Source organism: Urtica dioica, chromosome 2 (assembly GCF_054948205.1).
Source record: "Urtica dioica subsp. dioica isolate 48M chromosome 2, U.dioica_male_clone48M_v1_H2, whole genome shotgun sequence".
NCBI classification, from domain to species: domain Eukaryota; kingdom Viridiplantae; phylum Streptophyta; class Magnoliopsida; order Rosales; family Urticaceae; genus Urtica; species Urtica dioica.
In genome coordinates, this window is record NC_142757.1 from 22,509,343 (window position 1) to 22,529,854 (window position 20,512).

Genomic DNA, 20,512 nt, shown 5'->3' on the forward strand with positions numbered 1-20,512 from the left:
TCGGCCAAGGGGTTCCCCAAACACTCCTCGGTCGCCTATAAATACAGAGGTCCGCCCTCTCCCAAAGGTAATCCAATTTTGAGTCCCAAAACGCTATCGAACTCGTACCTCACTCGTTTCGCTCATCTTTGGCCTCTAAACACGTAAACTCTGTATTCCACCTTAATCCTACTAATGTTGAGCGTCGGAGAGGTAAATAGAGGCACCCCCTCTGTTTCCCCTTTGTAGTTAACATTCATTTTCCTACTTTTCAGGTGTTTGTACGAGATAGGCATCATCAACATCTAAGGGAAGACGTGGGATACCAAGTCCGACACGCTTGAGCCCGAACGCGATCACTTTGTCCGGCCTTGGGTCAAACCGTTTGGGGCTCCTAAATCATTGTCCGAAAATGAGCGAAAACAATGAGTAACTTTGTGAAGTTCTCATAGATATGGAATTCATGTACAAGATTGCTGAAATGCAATGTATATCACCTCATGCTTTGTTCCTTGGAATGTGAATAAATGAACTGGCCAGTGTCCAAATTGAGTCTTGACTCTTTTGGATGAAACAATGTGACTTGTTAGCTCCTCGTCAATACATTGTTTCTAACTTATTCACAAGCGACAAAGGAGTTGAGGAAATAACAGCTAGAAGGGTAAAATGGTAATTTTGTAAACCCCGACTAGCTGATGATATTCAAGAAGGGTAAACATAGATAATATTCAGTGGATCCACTCATTACAATCACTAGTACAAAAACCAGCATTGGATGCGACTTTTTTCGCCCCTAAAAGTCAAAAGTCGCACCCAATGATACATTTAGGTGCGACTTTAGGTGCGACACTTTTGCACCTGAAAGTCCGCACCAAAAGGTCGTGGGTGCGAAAAGTCGCACCCGATGATCATGACTTTTAGGTACGACTTTTGGGTGCGGTTATTCGCACCTACACTCGCACCCATAAGTCAAAAAAGTTATGCAAAAAAGTCCGCGGGTGCGACTAGCCATACCCACTGGCCTACCCGCCAAACCTTTGGGTGCGACTAGCCGCACCCACTGGCCTACCCGCCAAACCATTGGGTGCGACTTCTCGCACCTAATGGTCTTCCCGCAAAACTATTGGGTGCGACGAGTCGCACCCAATAGCCTTCCCGCCATAATTTGGCTGGGAATGTTGACCTTTGGGTGCGACTATTCGCACCCAACGGTCTACCCGCTTCATTTTCGGGTGCGGATAGTCGCACCAGATAGTATTTTTTTAATTTTTCTTTTGGTTTATTATGCTTATAAATTCTATAATTGTAATCAAATAATATGTACTAAATAGTTTATTAATTAGAAAATTCACTAATTAATATTCATAATAATAATAAAAACTAACTATTTGTTCTTCGATTACAATAATAATTATAATGTACAACAAATAATTAAAAAAAATGTTCATTCTTTTCCCTTTCCTTTTCGTCGGTTTGTAACCACTTCTTGAATGTTTTACTCCCTCTTCCGCCGAATCTTCCTCCGGAACTGCTGCTACCTCCTCGTGCACTGCCGCTCGTACGCTATCGCTGGAACTCTGCTGAAGCTGGCTGTCACGACCCGCGAGCGACAGCTCGCCCACGAACCGCGACTGATCAACTCAAATCTGTACATAACTCATAATATAAACACATAAATTAAACATAATATCTCATAAGATTATATAATAAAATAGTTTGCGAAAATTCGGGGAAATTTTTCGCTTTTATAACTTAGAGTCTTATAGCGACTTCTATACAAATATGTTCCGGAACGTTTTATCAAAAGATACTAACCCCCGATTAAGAAACCCCATAGCTCATAGGCCAAGGCAATACGCGCTCGGTCTCGATCTTCAATCTCGTTTCCCGCTTATGAGCTTTTCCCTTATCTACATTACCAAGGGTCATAAAACTATGAGTCGATTGACTCAGTAAGTGGGAGTCTATCTATAAAGTAAAACGACTAATGCCATGTGACGTGCAAACAAATACATAAGAATACAGAATGCGGATGCATATGATCAAGAGCATGCCTAACGCGGGGCCTCGCTCTACGCTACCACTTTCCATTCCACAAGGTTATACAACATCCCCTGCTACAACCCTTGGAATGACAAGAAGCCAACCTTAGACTTCGAGCAGTAGTCATCAGTGGCTTTAGTGTTTTAAAACTGTCTGGGATCCACTAGTGGTACCATCTTCGTTTGGGCGCCGGCGCTACGTGCCGTCATGACACAACAAATGGGCTCGCCGGGGCGACCTTTCCCATTGCCAGAACGGGGTGCTCTCAGCAACTCCCGTGGAGTACTCAGCGCCATCAAGACCGTCTTAGTCCTAAACACGAGTCAGAACTCGTGGGTACCACCGACAACATTATTTATTATTTGGATACTCTAGCCTATAGAGTACACAACTAATTACAAACAGGAGAGCGTCTCGGGATAAATCCCGAAAGAATTATTGTTTCCCTTTCATGCTCGTTAAGTGTTTTAGATTGAAGACTCGGGACGTGACTCCCGGTACTTCTACCCTTGGCTCGAATCCGAGAGTCTAACATGCTCTCCTGTCACCTCAAATCTAGCGAACTCTATGGTTAGCAGAGGGATCTAATTACAACAAAGCAGCAACGTGGCTGGTTCAAGTTAGCATTTGAACCTAACGGGCGTACCCGAACTAAGTTTTCAAGCAAGAGTGGCCGAAGCCTTAACTTTTAAGTTTATTCATTTTAGGGCTTTCACCTACTCTTGTTTACTAGCAAACAAATGCACAAACAAACATGGTTATTCCCTTGGTAAGTAGTTGACTTAGGTCTCCTCACTTACCCGGAAAAGATCGTCTAAAAATTGGTTGACTTCCAAAGTTTCCTTGCTTTTCACGCTTCCCGAGACTCTACACATCCTGGAGCGTTATCACGTTCTGAGGCGTCGAGAAACTAAAACCCAAAGTTGAAAACTCATTAGTCAATGATCCGAAAAGGTGATGACAAGCTTAATGTTCATTATCGGGATTCACTGCGAGTCGGTTCAGGGGTTCGATAATTTAATTCACTTATTTCCCGGCTTTTCGGAATTTAAACTTATTCAAGACTCGTACGAATTCGTACCAGAGAATGAGTACGAAATAAAATCCAAATCATTATTTAACGAGTCTTAAATAAATTAAATGAATAATCCGAAAATAGTACAAACCGAGAATTCTAAATGAATTAACCAAAAATTAAATTCTCGAACATCTCTTAATAAATAATTAATTATCCTTGAGTACGAATTTCAAATCCAAAATTAAGACTCGAGTCTAACGCTATAAAGCGATAAACGACTCACGAGTGAGATCGAGCTTTAAAAATCTATTCTGAATTCACTACTTTTCCGGCTTCAACGTGTTCAATTCCGCCGGCTCTCACTCGATTCTCTCTGATCTGTAACTGAGCTGTGAAATAAAAACGAATATCGAGTCAATTTACAAATCCAAACTCCCGACTCGACTTAGAATCCGAAATCAAACCACTAATAACATCACTTGTCACAAAACCCAAACTTGTCATAAATTCTCAATAAAATTCAATTCCAAACTCAAGTTCTCAAATCAAATCGACCAAATCCGACTTTCAATTTCTCAAGTCAAATTAACGATTTCACACTAAAATTCCCAAATTCTCAAATTTACCAAATCCAAGACAATCACCAAATCAAACCGAGCAAACATATCAAATCTCAAATCCATTTTTCCAAATCAAGTTCTCAAATCAAACCAAACAAAAGAATGTTCACGGCCAAAAACACACACACAGCCACAACAAGTCACACAGCCATAACAATCATACACGGCCAAGCATAAAACACGGCCAACTCAAGTCCTGAACCAAACCAAATCGGAAATCAATTGATAAATTCAAGCCTTAATCATCAAAACACAAGCTCAAAGAACAACGATCTTCAATCAATTCCTCGTAAAACTCACGGATTAAGAAAATCCCCAAATCAATGAAACCTAATTTCGAGTTCTTCAATTTGGTAAACAAACCTCACCTTGCTTTTGGAGAAATCAACCTCTCCGTGCTCACTCTTTTCTTCACCGACGTCCTCTGTCTAGCTCGCGGCGGCTCAAGCTTCACGACGGCTTGGCGGCGGTCGGTCGATCTCCTCGGCGAGGCGCGCACGCATGGAGCTCGGGCTCGGGCTGATGGCGCACGAGGATAACGAACGGGGAGGAAGAAGAATGAAGCCGCGAGAGTGATGAGGTGGTCTGGTTCGGCCGGAGCTCGTCCTTGGAGCGGTTAGGAATTTTTTTTTTCTTTGTTATCCTCTGCAGGTGGCTCGCGCGGGTGAGGAAGAGAAGAAGAGAAGGAGATTTCTCTTTTTGCACGTGAAGGAACATAATAGAAGGAAGAAGAAGATAAGAGAAAGAGGAGATAAGAAGAAAGAAAATGAATTTATTCATCAAACCCATTTTTTCCTCCATCTTCTTAAATCAACCCCCAACTCACATTTTTATTTTCAAATAGCTCCAAAAACGTTACAATCACGTCCTTGTCACAAAATTTTGTGACTAAAACCGTACTCGCTCAAACTTTTAATTAAGTTATTCAAACTGAGACTTTCCTCGTTCGTTCTTGATTAATTTAAATATATTTAAGGTTTCTCGGAAATAATTCTCATCCTTGAGAATTTATTTCTTAAATTAAATTCCGGAATATTTCATCGGAAAATAATTTATTACTCGAGACGAACTCGATAAATCCTTTATTTATTCCGAGATTTTCCATTACCTTAAAAGAACTTAAATTAACTCGATAAATTCATACGTCCATAATTCACTCAAGAACTTACTTTGTAACACACGGAAGCTCGTAAATTTTACAAATGGCGAGATTCAAAAGTTATCCTTTACAATCCCTACCCCTTTAAAAGAGTTTCGTCCTCGAAACTTAAAACAGAGCAGGGTACTTCTTTTGCATCTCACTCTCGAGCTCCCATGTAGCTTCTTCTACAACATGTCTCTTCCACAAAACCTTGACCAAAGGAATGGTCTTGTTTCTCAAGACTTTATCTTTGCGATCGAGAATCGCAACGGTTGGCTCCTCATATCTGATTTCAGGAGAGATCTCAACCTCTTGCTCTTGCAGAACATGCGAAGGGTCAGACACGTACTTCCGTAGCATGGACATGTGGAACACATCGTGCAGGTTTGACATAGACGGCGGTAACGCCAAGCGATAAGCTGTCTGGCCTATATGCTCAAGGATCGCAAAAGGTCCAACATACCTTAGACTGAGTTTTCCCTTTCCTTCCAAACCTCATAACTCCTCGCATAGGTGAGATCTTCAGAAAAACTTTCTTTCCTGCTTCAAACTCTAGAGACCTCATACGCCTGTCAACGTAGTTTTTCCGACAACTCTGGGACGTTTTCATTCGAGCTTGGATTTTCTTAACTGCTTCTGTGGTCTGCTCTAGTATCTCAGGTCCAACAAACTTGCTCTTACCAGTTTCATCCCAATGAACTGAAGAGAGACACTTCCGCCCATATAGAGCTTCATACGGCGCCATGTCAATTGTCGCCTGATAGCTGTTGTTGTACGAGAACTCAACTAGCGGAAGATAACGACTTCACGAGCCCTGGAAGTCTAAAACACAAGCTCGGAGCATATCTTCCAACACTTGGATCGTTCGTTCGCTTTGACCATCGGTTTGCAGGTGAAAACAGTACTAAACTTCAGGCGAGTCCCCAGGTTCTCTTGTAATCTTTTCCGGAACCTGGATGTGAAGCGAGCATCAAGGTCAGAAACAATCGAGCTAGGAACCCCATGAAGACGTACAATATCCTTTATTGAGAGTTCAGCGAGCTTATCCACGGTGTGAGTGGTTATGATGGGCAGGAAATGAGCTGATTTGGTCAATCTGTCAACAATGACCTAGACTGAGTCGTGACCAGCTGTGGTTTTTGGAAAACCTGACACAAAATCCATTGTTATCTGCTTCCACAAACTTCCTATACTAGCCAGCAAGACCCAAGAAACTCCTTATTTCAGTGACCGTCTTTGGCTGACTCCACTGCCTCACGGCTTCCACTTAAGCAGGATCTACCATGATACCAGCGCTACTGACAACATGACCGAGGGATATTACACGTTCTAGCCAAAATTCACACTTCGAGAACTTTGCGTATAGTTGTTTTTCCCTCCGCTAGCTCCAGATGCTGCTCATGCTGTTCGTTAGTTTTCGAGTAGATTAGAATGTCGTCGATGAACACGATCATGAACTTATCCAGAAACTCCTCAAATACTCGGTTCATCAGGTTCATGAACGCTGTCGGCGCGTTAGTCAATCCAAACGACATAACTAAGAACTCATAATGACCATATCGAGTACGAAAAGAAGTTTTCGGGATGTCTTCATCTCGAACCTTCAGCTGATGGTATCCCAAACGCAAGTCAATCTGCGAGAACACTGTCGCTCCTGACAGTTGATCAAAAAGATCGTCGATCTACGGCAACGGATACTTGTTCTTGATCGTTACTTGGTCCAATCCACGGTAGTCTATACAGAGCCGTAAGGAATCATCTGCCTTCTTAACGAACAAGACAGGCGTTCCCCAAGGTGAATGGCTCGGTCGTGTGAACCCTTTGTCAAGCAACTCTTGTTGCTGCGTCTTGAGTTCTTTCAATTCTGCTGAAGCCATACGATATGGAGCTTTCGATATCGGAGCTGTGCCTAGAATGAGTTCTGTGTTGAACTCAACTTCTCGATCAGGAGGTAGACTTGGAAGATCTTCAGGGAAAATATCAAGGAAATCTCTAGCGACTGGAATCTCATGCGGCTGTGGCTTGACCGTCTTCGTGACGTCTACCACGCTTGCAAGGTAACCAGCACATCCCTGAGGCATCATCTTCACGGCCTTCAGCACCGATACGATCAGAAAACTCGATTTCCGAAAGGAACCTTGGAACTGTCGTGGTCTAAGTCCTAAGTTCTGAAACAGATTTGACTTCTTTCGGCAATCTATGATTGCATGGTGGGTACTTAACCAATCCATTCCAAGGATTACGTCATAGTCCACCATTTCCAATTCTATCAAGTCTGCTTTCATTATCCGATCATGAACTCGGATAGGCACATCTCTATACCAGCATAACGACTGGTACTTTTCTCTAGAAGGCGTAGCCGTAACCAACGAGTACGAGAATTCCTTCTGATGCTCACCTAACTGATCAGACTTCCTAGATGCGATTAATGAATGTGTGGCTCCTGAATCTATCAATGCATATGCAGAGAAGGAATCCACGAAAATCTGACCTGTGACAGCTGTGGGCGACCCAGCTCGTACTTCATCTTCGCGGATGGAGAAGACTCTGGCATTGGCTTTCGGCTGCTCTTTGGGTGCAGGGCTCTTCACTTCTGGATTCTCACATACTCGGGACAGATGTCCCTCTTTCCCGCATCTGAAACACACCAACGCACAAGCATAACACTCTCCCTCGTTCGATCTGCCACACCTTCGGCACACGAGCGACTGATTGCTTCCAGAGGTCCTAGGCTTCTTACTAGGCGGCCCTGAAAGTCCGCTATCTTCACGTCCTCTGTTCTGGTTCATCGACTGTGATCGGTTTCCAGAACTTCCCTGAGGTCGATAACTCAAGCCTTGCTGGGACCTCATTCCGTCTCCTCGATGCGGTCGACTCTCCCATCTTGATGAGGATCTGAATCTTTTTCTTGATTCGCTCTGCTTTAGGCCCGCAGCTTCAGAACGTGTCGCAGCAATTGGTTTCAGTGCAGGAGTCCGATCACCCTCGCGCCAACCAGCAATCCGCAAAGCCCTTTGCACGGCGTTGGCGTATGAGCGATGTCCATCATCGCCGCTATCCACTTGGCTCACGATATCCACGTTGAGCCCATGCATGTATTTCATCTTTCTAGTCTGATCAGTAGGGACTAGGGAAGGAGCGAACCTGGTTAACGTGTCGAACTTTGTCGTATATTCTGATACCGACATTGAACCTTGTCATAGGCTCACAAGCTCACGTACCTTGTCTAACAAGTTAGCTTCACTCAGGTACTTCCGATGGATCCACGTCATCGAGTGGACATCCTCAGACGACGCCATCACCTCTCATCAATCTCTAGCCTCATCTTCTAGATTATTACGGCACCGCCGCTATCCACTTGGCTCACGATATCCACGTTGAGCCCATGCATGTATTTCATCTTTCTAGCCTGATCAGTAGGGACTAGGGAAGGAGCGAACCTGGTTAACGTGTCGAAATTTGTCGTATATTCTGATATCGACATTGAACCTTGTCACAGGCTCACAAGCTCACGTACCTTGTCCGACAAGTTAGCTTCACTCAGGTACTTCCGATGGATCCACGTCATCGAGTTGACATCCTTAGACGACGCCATCACCTCTCATCAACCTCTAGCCTCATCTTCTAGATTATTACGGCACAAGCCACTCTCTCTGTATCAGATAGCTGCATGAAGTTGAGGATTTGCTGCATCTTCTTGATCCAATTCTCAACTGTAGCTGGATCAACACTGCCTCCAAACGTCGGAGGTTTTTGCTTACAAAATCTCTCGTACACAGGCTCGCCCACTAGAGGGACGGCGTCAAGAATCAGGAAGTTGAGCTCCTCAGGAGGATCTCCATGCACTGGTTGAGGATTCTCACGTCGTTCTCCTGGAATTGGATGCGTTGGGTGCTGTTGAGACGGCGCGTTCAACCTTGTCGAGTTCCGTGATCGTGCGGTTCTGCTCTTCTAGCTACTGCACGAACCTCCGATTCATCTTATCTCTCTGGGTCGCTTCGGCAGCTTGTCTCTCCAGTGCGCGTCTGATCTCCGTGAGATCCGCCGCTATAACAATCTCGACATTAGACGGGTCTTATCTAGGCCCCATGCCTGCTCAATTCTACACATGGAAGAGGGCATGGTTAAAATCCAAGTCACAACCTCGAGAATGCATAACCAACATGGACTAGCCTCTCAAGGCCTAGTCAAACGAGATTTAAACACAAAATACTAGTTCTCTCGTTACACACACAAAGCAACCACTCTCGTGGTTGACAAGCAAACGTCTACTCAGCTGGATCGTCCGAAGGCTCAGCGGGATCCTCCTCGGAATATCCCTCGTCACAGTCAACCTTCTCGTCGTCATGCGGAACAACCACCGGAAAAGCAATCATCGGGGGTAAGGTACTCATATACCACTTCGCGTCACGACGAGGAACTCAGTCTGCATTTGCAAGATAGTAAACGAGGGAAAATCAGATTCCAGGGCCAGATATTGGAGCTCTACACACAGCTCCCAATACTCGATACCTCGCTGGAGTCTATCCTTGAGCACATCGGACACCGGTCCACAATCTCTTGGACAATTGATTTCCATATCGGACAACCGATTCCATCCCGAGCTGGTAAAATCTGTAAGCTTGCTCCTCCCAGTCGTCCCTCTCTCCTGGCCCCAAACGTGTATTGTATCAACTTCTGGAACATCTCACAATCTCGACTGATAATGTCGTCAGCGGTGAAACGAGTCCATCGACTCATCGACGGCCAATAAGGAGAGGTCATCGCGATATTCGTACTGGAGTAGTGACACGTCGAGATGACACTCATCCACTCACAAGTCAGACCGATTCACCGACCCCTAAGTGATGGTGCCTCTCACGACACTGAATGTACTTGCGGTTGAAGGAACTCACGTGATCGCATTGCGGTACAGACGAATCTCATCGGGGAGGAGAGATCTAACTACTAGCGACTCATCCTGCATCATGTCGAACCTATCTCTAGACAGGTCGACTCTAAGCACAACACTATCACATGGCATACTCGTGACCTATACCGAGAACACGTATCCCAAGTCTACAGAAACGGCTAAACCAGGGGCTCTGATACCACAAAATCTGTCACGACCCGCGAGCGACAGCTCGCCCATGAACCGCGACTGATCAACTCAAGTCTGTACATAACTCATAATATAAACACATAAATTAAACATAATATCTCATAAGATTATATAATAAAATAGTTTGCAAAAATTCGGGGAAATTTTTCGCTTTTATAACTTAGAGTCTTATAGCGACTTCTATACAAATATGTTCCGGAACGTTTTATCAAAAGATACTAACCCCCGATTAAGAAACCCCATAGCCCATAGGTCAAGGCAATACGCGCTCGGTCTCGGTCTTCAATCTCGTTTCCCGATTACGAGCTTTTCCCTTATCTACATTACCAAGGGTCATAAAACTATGAGTCGATTGACTCAGTAAGTGGGAGTCTATCTATAAAGTAAAACGACTAATGCCATGTGACGTGCAAACAAATACATAAGAATACAGAATGCGGATGCATATGATCAAGAGCATGCCTAACGCAGGGCCTCGCTCTACGCAACCACTTGCCATTCCACAAGGTTATACAACATCCCCTGCTACAACCCTTGGAATGACAAGAAGCCAACCTTAGACTTCGAGCAGTAGTCATTAGTGGCTTTAGTGTTTTAAAACTGTCTGGGATCCACTAGTGGTACCATCTTCGTTTGGGCGCCGGCGCTACGTGCCGTCATGACACAACTAATGGGCAACTCGATAAATTCATACGTCCATAATTCACTCAAGAACTTACTTTGTAACACACGGAAGCTCGTATATTTTACAAACGGCGAGATTCAAAAGTTATCCTTTACACTGGCGGTGTCGTCTGAGCATCTGCCATTGAAACTGATGGGGGCGTTGTCTGATGCATAGGGTGCATCTGAGGTGACGGGTGCATTTGATGCGACGGCGTCGTCTGAGGCATCCGTGGCAACATGCCGGGCGACATCTGAGGCATCTGTGGCATCGTGCCGGGCGACATCTGAGGCATGGGCGAAAACTGTTGCGTGAATGCGAACAGTTGTCGCTGCATCTCCTCCATCTGCTGTTGCGAGGCTCGCCTCATCTCGTCCATAGCGACTTGTTGTGCCGCCAACTGAGCCTGGAGCTCGCCAACCACTGGATCTCGAACGCGCCACGACGAGCCTGAGCCTGACGACGAGCTTTCGTCCTGAGCCTGAGCAATAGCCCAAGATGATCTCGGGACCGCTGGACCTATTCCAACATACCAATCTTGACGGTTCCCGAGAATTTCTAGCATCGCGTGATCCTCTGCGTCGTCTTGGTTAAATACTACGCCTTGCTCTTCTGCTTGTCGCCGAAGATCCGCCAGTAGAGTAACTATCCGCGCCTTTACACATAAAAAAAATATTAAAAATTAATTATTATGTAAGTAACGTAATCGTAATTATCACATATGACTTACATGTGCTCGTCTCGCCCAATCTGTCGTCCATTCACATTTTCTATTATGGTGCTTTTGCTCCCACGTCGTTAACGCGGAGCCCAAAGTCCCATCATCCTTACTCTGCAATTTTTACGAAAATATAAGTATTGAATTTATTTCAAATTAAGTATTTCAAAATTAGAATAACTTACGTTCAAATGACGATGAGCCAAGAAAGAAAGAGATCCTTGAGTCGACCTCGTCTTCTTCTTCGAATTCTCCTTGTTGCGATTAGACTTTTTCTGCAAATAATTAATTTTGTCATTATTCAATCTGATAAAGATATTGTGATTTATTACAATCATACATTAAGTACATTCCAATCGTCAGTTGCGAACTCGTCTACCACCGCCTCCCAATCCTCTTTCTTATATCCCGGTGGTGTTTCCGCCTTAGCATTTTCTTTTCTCCCGCAAAACTCCAACCTGAACTTCTCTGATAGCTTGGACTTCTGGTTGCGTCGCCTGATCTTGGCATTCCGAATGATAGCCTGATCAATCGTATTCTAAAAGCAATCCGCAGGCAGATCCTCACCGGTGTCAGGATCCGTGTACACAAATCTGAACTCGGAATGAAGTGCGCTCAAAATAGCAGCCAACGTATGAGGCGTCACTTCACTCCAATCACGAGTCGTAGGCGGGATATGTGCTTTCACCAAAGCACCGAGGCGGTTGTTAAATAGTCCAACCTGTTTATTTTCTTTCCTTATCTCTTGATAGAAGGTTTGGTTTATTGGGTCCCACTTGACCACCTTCGCACCAGGTACACCATGTGTTGCTCGCGCCGACGTCGAGCCAGTTGTTGGTCCCCTTGATTTCTTAGGACCTTGGGAATCAGGTTCCTGTGGCGGACCTTGAGAACCCGGTCTCTGTGGCGAATCTCCACCAGAACTTAAAGCGATCGACATCCTATAAAATGAAAACAACATTTGTAAATTGACATCGTATAAAATAAAACAACATTTGTGAACATACATGACAAAACAAAAGGGAACAACATCATACAAAAACGTGGGTGACACCACGGATTTTTTTATTAAAAAACCTCACATATGGCGGAGGAAAACCGTGGTTACATAGATAGTACTCATTCATCATCAACACTACCTATATCAACATCAACATCAACATCAACATCTTCTCCCTCAAAAACGATGCATTCCTCATGATCATCATCGTCTTCCTCACCATCGCCAACAATATTTACTAGTTCAACATCTTCGATTTCGTGTCGATGATTCAGACGATCGATGTTTGACAATTCTATTGTCAACGGAATCGAGGCTGAGGTGGTGGGGCCCAATGACGTGTGTCAATACTTTTGGGTGCGACAAACTCGTACCCACTGATATTTGTAAAAAGAGGGGGACAATTTGGCCGCGGAAAAATTTAGTGTCGACAAACTCGTACCCACTGATACTTTTGGGTGCGACAAACTCGTACCCACTGATACTTTCGTGTCGCACCTAATAGTTAGGATGAAGTATTGGTGCGACTTGTCACACCCAACGTAAATAAAAATCGCGAAAATTTTCCAATGCTTGTTTGACTTTTAGGTCCGACTTTTCGCACCCGAAAGTCTTTTTGGGTGCGACTTTTAGGTGCGAAAACTCGCACCCAAAAGTCTTCCGCACCGAAAAACTACATTTGTAGTAGTGAATTAGGTTGAATTCTTGAGTAGAAAATAAATTCATTTGAACCGAGAGATTTTTAGTGTCAACTCTTTAGTGGAGTCAGTTGACATTAAGCTAAACTTGGAAAAGGTTTGTGAACTTTTGAGTCCAAGTATTTAGCTCAAGCTTTGTTCATTTGGATCCATGACGTCACTGTCACAAATCATATCGAGTAGGAATAGTTAAACTAGAAGCTAAGTCAAAACAAGAACGAGGCAAGTTTTACGAAAATTATCAAAAGGGTATTTTTGTCTTTTTGGACAAAGCATGAAATGAATGTCAATAAGTTTTTTGACATGGTCATATGATGACATTAGATCACTCGGCCATAATGTGTTCATTGGGCCTTGTGGATTAATTTCATTTCTTAAGAGTTTTATTGAAAATTCTTAATGGGCTTTTCTTATGTTGTCATGAACAAATGACAAAAAATCTAGAAGCCTTCTAGAAAGTCTTACACGCCTAAACCCAAGAGTAGAGACACCAATTTTGTGCATTAATGTATCAAGGTACTTGCCAAAAGAAAAAGAGGAAACAAATTTCCTATATTGGGTAAGAGAGAATTGGACCAAACAAGTCAAGGCAAGGCAATGGAACAAAAGAGGAAACAAATCCAAGCCTTCTAGAAGGCTCCCTTGGCCGTGTGACTCATGAAGGAATAAGGCAATATTTGCTCATGAATATGTGATATTCTATAAAAGAGGAAACTACCTTATTGAAGGTAAAGCCTCTCCTATAAATAGGGGCCTCATTCTTCACATTTGAATCATCCAAAGTTTAAGAGATTGAGAGCCTCTCTCTCTAGAACTTGGCCGATCTCCTCTCTCTCTCTCTCTCTAGTTATTTTTCGTTTTTATTTTCGCACCTAGGTCCTCATTTGACCTAGCATTTTTAGCTCTTCGACTTTGAGACTTGTTCTCGAGTCGTCGTGTTTAAAAAGTGCCCACACACTAATTCCTTTCTTTCTCGAGTGATTCTTGTGATAGAAACCATCGTGGTTGCTCGTGTTGCCGAGGAAAGAAGATAGACGTGCTGCGAGGGAGAAGAACGTTTTTTCAACCTTTCGAAGGCTCATCAACGTTCAAGCTTCTAAAAAGGTTAGTAAATTTATAATGCTCATAATTGTTTTTATTTACATGTGCTTGCTCTTTGTCTAGGTTAGTAAAAAAAAATTTACTTGTCAAAAGAAAATTTTTAAAATTCTGCCGCTTGCTCGAAGCGTTAAACTTTTTCTTAACCCTAGATAAATTCCAACATGCATCTCTTGGATGTCTTACGGCGCACCGCAGAGGAATCTTAGGGTGCGCCGTGTGTGGCGACTTTAGACTTCATTCGTTGGATGTCTTACGACGCACATCAGAGGCTGCTTAGGGTGCACCGTGACTGGCAACTTTAGCCTGCATCTCTTGGATGTCATACGGCGCGCCGCGGAGGCGTCATAGGGTGCGTCATGTGTGGCGACTTTCGCATGAATATCTCTGATGTCTTACGGTGTGATGTAGAGGCGTCTTAGGGTGCGCCATGTATGGCGACTTTAGCCTGCATCTCGTGTGTTGTTGGCCCGTCTAGGGCCAACGGGAACAAAGGCATCTCTTCGGCCCACGTGGCTAGTACGAGGTCTTGGGCGGTGAAACCCTGACTCAACCAGGGGCCGGCCCAAACCAATGGCCAAGTCAAACACCTTGCCCAGCCATGGGCCGAGTCAATGGCTCACTCGGCCATTGGCTGGATCAAATGACTCGCTCGGCCATTGGGCAGTTCACTCGGCCAATGGCCGAGTGAACCCTTCAGCTACCAAGGCAGTTCACTCGGCCATTGGCCGAGTGAACCTTCCAGCAGTTCACTCGGCCAATGGCCGAGTGAACCTTCCAGCTGCCCATGCAGTTCACTCGGCCATTGGCCGAGTGAACCTTCCAGCAGTTCACTCGGCCAATGGCCGAGTGAACCTCAGCCGGCCCAAGCTTCTCACTCGGCCAATGGCCGAGTGAACCTCACCACCATGTTCACTCGGCCATTGGCCGACCCAGCCACTCAATGGCCGAACCAAGCAAGTTCACTCGGCCAAGGGGTCTTCAAACCACCCCTTGGCTGCCTATAAATACAAGGGTCCTTCCCTTGACCCAGGTAATCCATTCTTGAGTACTGAAACGCTGCCGAACTCGTACCTCGCTCGTTTCACTCAAGTCTCGGCCTCTAACACCCCTAAAACCTCTATACTCCACCTCAATTCCACTAATGTTGAGCGTCGGAGAGGTAAACAGGGGCACCCCCCTGTTTCCCCTTTGTAGTTCACGCGTTCTCTACTCCTTTTCAGGTACTCTGACGAACTCAAGGGACATCCACATCTAAGGGACGACTCGGGATACCGGGTCCGACACGCTCGAGTCAAGACAAGACCACTTGGTCCGGCCTTGGGTCTAACCGTCTTTGGCTCCTAAATAGTTGTCCGAAAAACAGCGACAACATTTTGGCGCTAGAAGGAGGGGCACCGACCTTAGCACGCTCTCCCTTCCATTCCACACTTTCACTACACCTGCGACTCTCGAGAGATGAATCACCTACCCACTACCTCCGCGGGTACTCGAGCGACGAGCTCGAGGTACGGTCTCCGACTCCTCGCACACCGTCTTGAAGGGCAACCTCGCGATAGCGAGAGCCAGCCCCAAGACCCGGTGAACGACCCCGAGGCCGAGCTCCGAGAGGACACGGCCCGGCGGCTCGCGGAGCTCCTTGACCGTCCCGGCGTTGACGGCTCCCTCATCGCCGATCTCCTCGGCTACAACGTCGAGGATCGATCTGCTCAGGATTACTCCGACCCCGAATACGTGGAGGAGTCGAGGACCAATGAGGCCACCCATAGCCTCGCTCAAGCGCGACCCGAGAGGGCCAATGGTGCGTTGGCCGATCCTTTGTACCCGGCGCGACAACAGGCACGGTCACAGTCCCGGGGACTCGCCCCCTCGGTTTCAAGAGGTGGCCGGACACGGCCCCTCGCCGAGGAGAGAGCGACTCTGGTCGACGATGGAGCCGATAGCCGAAGCGCTCGCCGGACGACCCGACCAAGGGCGACCTCGCCTCGTCACGCATCAAGCGTGGACCTTAGAGAGCGCTTGACGGCGCAGAGAAACTCCCGAGGGGAGGATCTCCGCCAAAGGCTAAATTCTCGAAGGGACGCGCTCCCCGCCGCAACTCTTGGCTGACCTCAAGCCAATGTCGTGGACCAAGCGTCCAACGAACGCCAACCGGTGACCCCCGTGGCCCCGACAATCGGCCCTGCCAACGGGCTTGATATGGTCACAATGATCCAGAGCCTCCAAAACCAAATCATCGAGATGAGGGAATCGGGGAGGCAAAGATCATATGGAGGGATCGAGGAGCCATACTCTCCCTTCGCCGCACAAATCCTCGCGCAGCCTTGCGTGGGGAACTTCAAATTGCCGTCCATCCCTCCCTATGATGGACGGACTGACCCGAACTTCCACATCCAACACTACGAGACGTGGATGACAATGCAAGGACAGTCGGATGCGACCCTCTGTCAAGCCTTCAGCCTAACCCTCACAAGGTCGGGCTTTGAGTGGTTCCGGAGTTTGAGGCCTGGAAGCATCCCGTCCTTCCGGGCCTTGCGAGAGGCTTTCCTCGCTCGCTTTGCCACGCTTGTGGCACAAAAGAAGTCGAAGACCCACCTCCTCTCCATTCGACAAGGGAGAGATGAGACATTGAGACAATATCTCGCTCGCTTCACTGAGGAGTCTCACAAAGTCGAGGGCTTCGACGACAAAGACGCCATCACAGCGATCACCGAGGGAGTTCGCACGAGCGACTTCCTCAAGTCCATTGTCGGCCAGGTCCCACGAGACATGGTGGAGCTGATGACGAGAGCCCGCACACATATGGGAATCGAGGACTATCTCGATGGCCGCGATGGCCGAAAGTCGGGAGGAAAAAGTAGTCGCCACCGCGATGAACAAGACGAAGATCGTCCCGACCCTCAGAGGAAGAGGAGCAGGGGAGGCCGGGCCCCTAACAGTCGCCCCCTCTCCGATCCAAGATCGTCGCACGTTGATAGCTTCCGAGCGTTATCAACGTACACCCCACTGAACACTCCGCAAGAGCGGATCCTAGCTCTGCACCGCGACAAGCTAGGAAGTCCGGCTCCTCTTGCGAAGGATCCCGCGAAGAGGGATCGAAATAAGTTCTGTGAGTACCACCAGGATCACGGGCATCTGACGTCCGAGTGCTATCATCTTAGGCGTCAGATCGAGGCCCTGATTCAAGACGGGAAACTAAAAGAGTATGTCCTGAGAACGGTCGGGACGGCCGCTGTGCACGAAGGCCGTCCACGGCAAGGAAGGAAGGGTCCAGCGACGGTGACTGTCACGGACCAGGCAGCGATTGAAGAACCGGAGAGCTCACAGCTGCATGTCGTGGGCTCGATCATGGGTGGCCCGGAGTTTGGGGACTCGTCCACGCAAAGGAAGAAGTACGTGCGCAAGGTTTCCCGAGGAAAAGTTGCGCACTACATCAACCATACGTACGAGGCTCCCCCTCCGGCCCCATTCGAGTCCATGTTCTTCACCGGCCAAGAGGCGACACGAGTTCTCTACCCGCACAATGACGCAATAGTCGTCTCGGCCCCGGTCGCCAACAATCTCGTCCGAAGAGTCCTGATTGATAACGGCAGCTCGGCCGACATCGTCTTCAAATCAACGTTGGACAGGATGAAGCTGACCGGACTGAAACCGACCCCAATCTCGACCCCACTCTTCGGCTTCTCCGGGGAGAGGGTCATGACGGAGGGCACTATCGACCTCCCGGTCACCTTCGGGACTCCGGGGGGGCTCGAGGTCACCCGCATCGTGTCCTTCCTAGTGGTGAACCAGCCCTCAGCGTACAACATCATCATCGGCCGCCCGACTCTCAACCGACTGAAGGCTATAACGTCTACCTATCACCTGATGATGAAGTTCCCGACTGAAAAGGGGATTCCCATCATGTTGGGAGACCAGTCGATGGCGAGGATGTGCTACATCCAAGGCGTGGACAGGAAAGGGAAGGAAAAGATGGTGAGTGCCATCCTCTAGCTCGGTCGAGCTACTGAAGCCGGCACTGCAGCGGAAGCCCGTCCCCATTTCTCATTATGTCATTTTATTTCCGGTTTTAAGACAATCTCGAATTTCAATAAGGCCAATGGCCCAGGGATGTAATTTTTGACTATTTGTGCATGATAATTGTATCACATTTCACCTCGAAGCCTTTATCTTGCTGCATTATAATTTCTAGTCTCCTCTACGAGTACACGAGAAACTCGGGGGGCTAATGGGAAACAATGCTCAACGAAAAACAATGCTCAGCGAAACTAGAGCTCGCTCGCTTAAAAAAAAAAAAGTACCATAAAGACGTGCAAATCGATTATGCCTTTGGTGGCAAATCGAGAACATAAGATGTGCACAATACAATAAAGACGTGCAAATCGATTATGCCTTCGTTGGCAAGTCGAGAAAATAAGACGCGCACAACGCAACAAAGACGTGCAAATCGATTATGCCTTCGTTGGCAGGTCGAGAAAATAAGACTCGCACAACGCAACAAAGACGTGCAAATCGATTATGCCTTTGGTGGCAAATCGAGAACATAAGACGCGCACAATACAATAAAGACGTGCAAATCGATTATGCCTTCGTTGGCAGGTCGAGAACATAAGACGCGCACAATACAACAAAGACGTGCAAATCGATTATGCCTTCGTTGGCAAATCGAGAAAATAAGACGCGCACAATACAACGAAGACGTGCAAATCGATTATGCCTTCGTTGGCAAGTCGAGAAAATAATACGCGCACAACGCAACGAAGACGTGCAAATCGATTATGCCTTCGTTGGCAGGTCGAGAAAATAAGACGCGCACAACACAACGAAGACGTGCTAATCGATTATGCCTTCGTTGGCAAATCGAGAACATAAGACGCGCACAACGCAAAAAGACGTGCAAATCGATTATGCCTTCGTTGGCAAGTCGAGAAAATAAGACGCGCACAACGCAACAAAGACGTGCAAATCGATTATGCCTTCGTTGGCAAATCGAGAAAATAAGACGCGCACAATACAACGAAGACGTGCAAATCGATTATGCCTTCGTTGGCAAGTCGAGAAAATAAGACGCGCACAACGCAACGAAGACGTGCAAATCGATTATGCCTTCGTTGGCAAGTCGAGAAAATAAGACGCGCACAACGCAACAAAGACGTGCAAATCGATTATGCCTTCGTTGGCAAGTCGAGAACATAAGACGCGCACAACGCAATGACGCAACGAAGACGTGCAAATCGATTATGCCTTCATTGGCAAATCGAGAAAATAAGACGCGCACAACACAATAAAGCCGTGCTAATCGATCACGCCCTCATTGGTAGATCGAGAAAATAAGCCACGCACGATCAACCCGAAACAAAAAGTCGTCCCTCGCGACGCCCAAAGGCCGTCCCTCGTGATGCGCGAAGGCCATTCCTCATGATGCAAACACGAGAGCATTCATCCCGCATCCGCATAAAAGCGTAGATTTTGAGTTTCCACTCGACCTACGCTCGACCGGAAACTCGGGGGGCTAATGTTGTTGGCCCGTCTAGGGCCAACGGGAACAAAGGCATCTCTTCGGCCCACGTGGCTAGTACGAGGTCTTGGGCGGCGAAACCCTGACTCAACCAGGGGCCGGCCCAAACCAATGGCCAAGTCAAACACCTTGCCCAGCCATGGGCCGAGTCAATGGCTCACTCGGCCATTGGCTGGATCAAATGACTCGCTCGGCCATTGGGCAGTTCACTCGGCCAATGGCCGAGTGAACCCTTCAGCCACCAAGGCAGTTCACTCGGCCATTGGCCGAGTGAACCTTCCAGCAGTTCACTCGGCCAATGGCCGAGTGAACCTTCCAGCTGCCCATGCAGTTCACTCGGCCATTGGCCGAGTGAACCTTCCAGCAGTTCACTCGGCCAATGGCCGAGTGAACCTCAGCCGGCCCAAGCTTCTCACTCGGCCAATGGCCGAGTGAACCTCACCACCATGTTCACTCGGCCATTGGCCGACCCAGCCACTCAATGGCCGAACCAAGCAAGTTCACTCGGCCAAGGGGTCTTCAAACCACCCCTTGGCTGCCTATAAATACAAGGGTCCTTCCCTTGACCCAGGTAATCCATTCTTGAGTACTGAAACGCTGCCGAACTCGTACCTCGCTCGTTTCACTCAAGTCTCGGCCTCTAACACCCCTAAAACCTCTATACTCCACCTCTATTCCACTAATGTTGAGCGTCGGAGAGGTAAACAGGGGCACCCCCCCTGTTTCCCCTTTGTAGTTCACGCGTTCTCTACTCCTTTTCAGGTACTCTGACGAACTCAAGGGACATCCACAGCTAAGGGACGTCTCGGGATACCGGGTCCGACACGCTCGAGTCAAGACGAGACCACTTGGTCCGGCCTTGGGTCTAACCGTCTTTGGCTCCTAAATAGTTGTCCGAAAAACAGCGACAACAT

General features: G+C 47.1%; 1 protein-coding gene across 1 annotated transcript; it reads right to left on the minus strand.

The window, feature by feature from the left end:
- Nucleotides 1–3,346: 3,346 nt before the first annotated feature.
- LOC149404170 (uncharacterized) lies at nt 3,347–5,546 on the minus strand. Its single transcript, XM_089607428.1, has 3 exons — nt 5,265–5,546; nt 5,012–5,149; nt 3,347–3,424 (listed from the first exon to the last, which is right to left on the minus strand). Exons 1-3 carry the CDS (start codon nt 5,544–5,546, stop codon nt 3,347–3,349), a joined length of 498 nt encoding a protein of 165 aa, XP_089463554.1.
- Between the last annotated feature and the right edge of the window lie 14,966 nt (nt 5,547–20,512).

Bases quoted from the DNA above. Each gene is read 5' to 3' on its own strand.
- LOC149404170 (XM_089607428.1), bottom strand. From the start codon at position 5,546: ATGGCGCCGTATGAAGCTCTATATGGGCGGAAGTGTCTCTCTTCAGTT. The intron at 5,150-5,264 runs GTATGTTGGACC...ATGCTACGGAAG, and splicing joins AAGGGAAAACTCAGTCTAAG to TACGTGTCTGACCCTTCGCA. The intron at 3,425-5,011 runs GTTTTGTGGAAG...TTCACAGCTCAG, and splicing joins AGACCATTCCTTTGGTCAAG to TTACAGATCAGAGAGAATCG.